The following is a 5,735-nucleotide window of genomic DNA, read 5'->3' as shown; positions in this document are numbered from 1 at the left end:
CGAACCATTATTCATTTCCCCTGCCCCACCAAATCCCAGAGAAAACGACCCAGATTCTCTCCGACGAAGACCTGAACGGAATACTCTGCTGATGGGGGACGATCCGGCAAGGTTATATCGCTTGGACGGAGTTGCTCATATAGCTGGGGTCATCAACGACGAGGTTAGTACAGAAATAAGTTCGTGCTAGCGGTTTATGTGACTAAGTGGTTTTGCATTTGGTTTTAGTGGTTTATGTTGGTTTTTTTATGTTGGCGGTTTATGTTAGTTGTTTTATGTTAGTGGTTTGTGTTAGTTGTTTTATTTTAGTGGTTTGTGTTAGTTGTTTTATGTTAGTGGTTTGTGTTAGTTGTTTTATTTTAGTGGTTTTTGTTAGTGGTTTAATGTTAGCTATTTTCTTGTTAATGGTTTTAGTGAAGCTGTTTTACGTTAGTGGTTCTAGTTAAGATGTTTTATTTTAGTGGTTTAGGGGGGGTGGTATATGGTAGTTGTTTTGCATGTGGTAGTCATTCATGGATATTTATGTGGATTGATTTAGTATGATGTTTTGTTGATGATTTATCGTGTTGGTTATGTTTGTCATTGATTACGAAGCTGGTTCTAACAAAGCGGTGCTTGTGATGCGCAGCCTCAGCGATGCATCAGGAGCATGCGGCGGCAGCAGGGCATGCGACTGGATGACAGATACGTTCTGTACTTGCAGATGGCCGGACTATACCATCTTGTAAGGCTGAACGACAGATGGTTCCGGTTAGACGAGGCCCTAGTCAGTGCATTCGTGGAGCGCTGGCGTCTGGAGACGCACACGTTTCATATGCCGTTCGGAGAGTGCACGATCACACTTCAGGATATTGCATACCAGTTGGGTTTGCCGGTGGACGGGCATTACGTGAGTGGTTGCCTGTCAGAGTTCCAGATATACATCCAGGGTGGCCGTCCAGCCTGGGTGTGGTTTCAGGAGTTGCTTGGAGTGACTCCTCCTCCCAGTCAGGTTCAGAAGTACGCAGTGAACTGTAGCTGGTTCCAGGAGACCTTTGGTGAGTGCCCCGAGGGAGCCGATGACGAGACTGTGCGGAGATATGCCCGTGCGTACATCATGATGTTGTTGGGTACGCAGCTGTTTGCGGACAAGTCGGGCAACCGCGTTCACATCAGATGGCTTCCCTACGTTGCTAGGCTGGAGGAGATGGGTACCTATAGCTGGGGTTCTGCGGCACTGGCATGGTTGTACCGGTGCATGTGCCGAGTGGCGAACAGACATGTGGTTAAGTTAGCGGGCCCACTTCAGCTACTTCAGTCTTGGATCTTCTGGCGATTTTCTCTGTTTAGGCCTGCAGGGTATGAGACATTCAGCTGGCCGTTGGCCTCGAGGTACTATACTCAGCCTTCTCTATTTCAATTTAATTTGCATAACTCCATGTTGATTAATAATGTATTACATACCGAAAACACACATTTAGGTTGCCATAAGACACATGTATGATGCAGGTGGTCAGGTTACAACCCTTCCGGTAGCGAGAAGGGTCCGAGAATGCAGATGTGGAGGTTGAGGATAGACCGGTTACAGGACAGGGAGGTGAGTATGCAACTTAAACAGTTTCATTATTTAACCACACTTTATGAGTTGTGTCTATGACTTGTCCTGACAATGGAGGGTTCTCCGTGCAGTTTATCTGGATGCCGTACAGCAGCCCCGACGTACTTCAGGTTGTGCATCCAGAGGCACTGGAGCCTCGGCATATGGCGTTGTGGCGGTCTATGACGTCGCTGATCTACTTTGCCGTCATAGAGTAGCATCAGATAGATAGGGTGCTTCCGCAGTTCGGAGGGGTGCAGCCCCGTCCGGGTCCCGCCCTGAACATCGACTTTCTGATGTCAAAGGATGGCAGAGGTGGTGATAGATGGTTCCCGTACCATTTGCAGAAGTGGCATCTCTATTGGGAGTCCCGTGCGGAGACCGTGCTGAGGTTCGATGTTGTTGCCGACCCTGGACCATCGCATGAGTTCCTCGAGTGGTGGCTTCAGCATGGAAAGAGGTTCTTGTCTCTGGACATGGAGGTAAGTGGTATGGGTCAGGTATGGGTGACGGGGCTGACCCTGGGGACGCTGGACTCGGGTCGGGGCCTCTTGGAGATTACTTTGTTGGTGTACCCACCCATGACCAGCCTCAGCAGGAGGGTACCCCATGGGTTATTCCGGGATCACAGTGGTCAGACTTCCTTGCCTCAGATACGCTAGATGCGGACTTCGGAGGTCAGTAGTTTCTAGAGGAGATTACCGCCATCATGCAGGAGGACGTGCATTCCCGGAGACGAGGTCAGACCTCCGGGACGCAGGCACCCTTAGATGTTGATCTGAACGAGCCTCCTACGGCATCTGTTGGAGACCATTTTGTATTGGGAGGTACACCACCATCAGCCTACACTGCTGCATCAGAGTCCGTTGCCGGGCCGTCTGCGGCAGCCATCCATGTTACGCCACCTGCACAGCCTGCCCCGCATGAGGACGCAGATGAGATAGAGGATGAGGAGCCATTTATCCGCAGAGGTCAGCGGGCACGGGTACCCCGTCGTTGTGGTACGGGCTTGCATCTGTTTAGATGAGTCACGTTTCATGTATTTTGTTCTTTAGGGTTCATTCATGTATGATAGCCATGTGTACTTTTGTTGTTATTTTAGAGCTGTTTTCCTTTGTTGTTTGTTCATCGTATTGTACTATGAAAACTAGTGTTTACCGGATTTATCATTGACTCTTTATAATCATGGAATCATATAACAGTTTAATGGGACTTGTATTAAATTTTGTATTTTTGGGAAACATAACATATTCATTACTAAGCGCAGCATGCACGATACAAAGTAGAAAGATCAACAAGTTACATAACTGCTCAAACATAACATCTAAAAGGAGAAGTTAAATATAATAAGTACTAACACTAACAACACGGCTACTAATGGCCCCCTGTGTGAGACGATCCTCCAAGCTGTGGGCAACTCCGACGTGTGTGTCCGGGTCGGCGACAGAGGCCACACCTCTTTGGCCGGTTCGGATCTGCCTCGTCCATATTCGTCCGTATCCTAGTGGATCTCGGACGACCCTCTCTCGCACGCCTTTTGTCAGGGTCCGGAATCACCGTTGGCCCGTCGTAAGGTGGCCAGAAGCCCTTCGGGATCGGAGGTGTGAATCCCATCCGATACACACTGAATACCGAACTAATCTGATACACGCTGTGAACATAAGAGGTCTAGGTAACCTGTGAGTAGGCACAGCATGCAAGTGCGTGCTGGCACGGGAAATAAAGCGCCTGGAAGTACCCGCAGTCACATGTCCGAGAGGCAAGCGATACTCTGTAGCTACCCAACGAGAAAGAACCGGTCGGAGTGGTCTCTGCTATGGTGAACTCGGAGTTATCCCGGTCATATAAAGTCACCGTGAAGCACCTGGCCGTCTTCAAGTTGGCCTCAATACACTTCACCAAGTGCTGACTGAATTGTTGTCCGGTTCCCATCTGGGCCTCAGCCTCTCTCCCCTCGCGAACAAAGAGTTCTGCAAGCCTTCCATACGTTGCCTTCACCAGGGAGGATACAGGGAGATTTCTGACACCCTTAAGGATTGAGTTCACACACTCGGAGATATTCGTCGTCATGTGACCGAATCTCCGCCCCTAATCACGATGCTGAGTCCACAAGGAATAATCAATCCGGTTCGCCCACTCACACATCGTCGAGTCCTCAGACCACAGAATATCAAACCAGTAATCAAACTCAACCTCGGTTTTTGCATACGCCGCATTCACTAGAAGCCTCCGTGCGTCCTTGCCCTTGAAGGTAAGGGCAAAATTAGCCGCTACGTGTCGAATGCAGAATGCACGGTAGGCAGATGGAGGTAACCAACCTCTGTCAGGAGCCTCAAGCGCAGCCTTGATGCCGTTATGCCTGTCCGATATAACCAGCAGACCCGGCTGTGGTGTCACGTGCTGTCGAAGGTGGGAGAGAAAGAATGTCCAGGACTCCGCATTCTCACCCTCTACTAGTGCGAATGCAACAGGTAGAATGTTGGAGTTCCCGACCTGTGCAATCGCGATGAGCAAAGTTCTCCCGTACTTGCTATACAGATGTGTACCGTCAATGCTGACTAGGGGCTTGCAATGACAGAATGCCTCGATGCACGGTGGAAAAGTCCAGAAAAGTCTGTGAAAATATGCTTGAGACTCGTCTACCTGTCCTCCAACTCGAACGGGGCTCGTCCTTAGGACTGCAACAGTACCAGGCATCGTCAGCTGGACTCCCAACACCCACCTAGGCAGCTCATTGTATGACTCATCCCAGTCACCGTAGATGAGGGCAATAGCCTTCTGCTTCGCCATCCAGACCCTCCTGTAAGTCGGCCTAAACCCAAAGTGTGCTGCCGTGGCATTCAGGAGCACCTTGATGCTGACGGATGCATCAGCCCTAACCACTGGCATAATGAACATCGAAATCACATGATAATCCAAACTCCTGTGGTCACTCGAGATGGATGTGGCCAGACAAGTGTGAGGTCCATTGTACCATTTGACCTCCCAAATGCCCTTGCGCTGCCGGAGACTCAGTCGAATCAACCATGTGCACCCATTCCCAAACTCAGAACACTTGCCCACATACCGGCGATAATCAGACTCCACTACCTTGTACTGTACCCCTCGCCGGATGCTGTAAGTCTTCACACTTAACAGGGCCTCATCTTTATCCTGAAATTGCTGACCAACCTGGAACTCTGTCAGACCAGCAGTCCCTTCTGCATCTCTAGCTCCGAATCCAACAGAGTGCCCTGAAACCCCCTCCTGCCTCATGGCATCCAGGTCCAAAGAGGAAAAATGTGGTGGATACTGCTGTGTGCCAGAACTAGAACCACCGACCACCAATGCAGGCTCAGTCGCTCCAACCTCGTCGCCGCTGTCATCCTCAATCATATCCGGCTCGACGTCGTCCTCCTCTGCATCACCCAACAATCCGTCTCCCACGCCAACCGGTGGAATGCCCTGTAAAGCATTCGGCAGAATATCAAATGATCCTACCTCGTCGCCTACGCCGTCATTGAGATCAACAGTAAAAGACGGGGAGGCGACAGGTTGGACCGCTGGCTCGTACACAGGGACGGAGGAAGAAGCAACGGCAGGCCTGGAACTGGAACCGGCTGCCGTGGCTACAGTGGTGGTATTCCGGTTCAAACCCCCTGAGCTGGATACCACATCAACCAGCTTTGCCAACAATTCTAGTGTCCTCACCTCCGAAAACTGCCTCCGACAAAGAAACATGACTTGCAGGTCCTCATCACTACCAATGGTGAAACAATCATACTTCACGGTATCCTGCAGGACCGTGATTGGAATACGGTAGAAAAGCTTCTTAACCCGCTTCGCACCTTCCAGACCAAGTTTCATCAGCACAGATCTAACAAGGTCATCATAGCTCGTCGTTGGACTCACGACAATACAGAGAGGATCCTTATCTGTGAACTTTACATCCGAACGAGTTTTCCTCTTAATGGATCCTTTGTGGTGAACCAAAACAACAAAACTCTCCTCACTAGCCATCTTAAACCCTCTAATGAGAGCAACTCACGTTTACAACCATATATATACTGCTCTGTCTACCACTAAATCGAACCAGCCTGGTTCGAATTAGGGATTGTGTAATTCGAACCAGGGTGGTTCGAATTACTTGATGCAGCTTCTCTCTCTATAATTCGAACCA

General features: G+C 49.8%; 1 protein-coding gene across 1 annotated transcript; it reads left to right on the top strand.

Annotated features, from left to right (window-relative positions):
* Positions 1 to 572: 572 nt before the first annotated feature.
* Positions 573 to 1,794, top strand: LOC112733205 (protein MAIN-LIKE 1-like). The gene is made up of 5 exons (XM_025782082.1): positions 573 to 611; positions 704 to 766; positions 848 to 1,371; positions 1,489 to 1,576; positions 1,669 to 1,794. Exons 1-5 carry the CDS (start codon positions 573 to 575, stop codon positions 1,792 to 1,794), a joined length of 840 nt encoding a protein of 279 aa, XP_025637867.1.
* Positions 1,795 to 5,735: the final 3,941 nt, after the last annotated feature.

This window comes from Arachis hypogaea, chromosome 13, assembly GCF_003086295.3.
Source record: "Arachis hypogaea cultivar Tifrunner chromosome 13, arahy.Tifrunner.gnm2.J5K5, whole genome shotgun sequence".
Classification (NCBI taxonomy): Eukaryota; Viridiplantae; Streptophyta; class Magnoliopsida; order Fabales; family Fabaceae; genus Arachis; species Arachis hypogaea.
Note: the sequence above shows the minus strand (reverse complement) of the source record. Positions and strands in the feature narration are given on the sequence as shown.

Bases quoted from the DNA above. Each gene is read 5' to 3' on its own strand.
- LOC112733205 (XM_025782082.1), top strand. From the start codon at position 573: ATGTTTGTCATTGATTACGAAGCTGGTTCTAACAAAGCG. The intron at 767-847 runs GTCAGTGCATTC...ATCACACTTCAG, and splicing joins TCCGGTTAGACGAGGCCCTA to GATATTGCATACCAGTTGGG. The intron at 1,372-1,488 runs GTACTATACTCA...TGTATGATGCAG, and splicing joins AGCTGGCCGTTGGCCTCGAG to GTGGTCAGGTTACAACCCTT.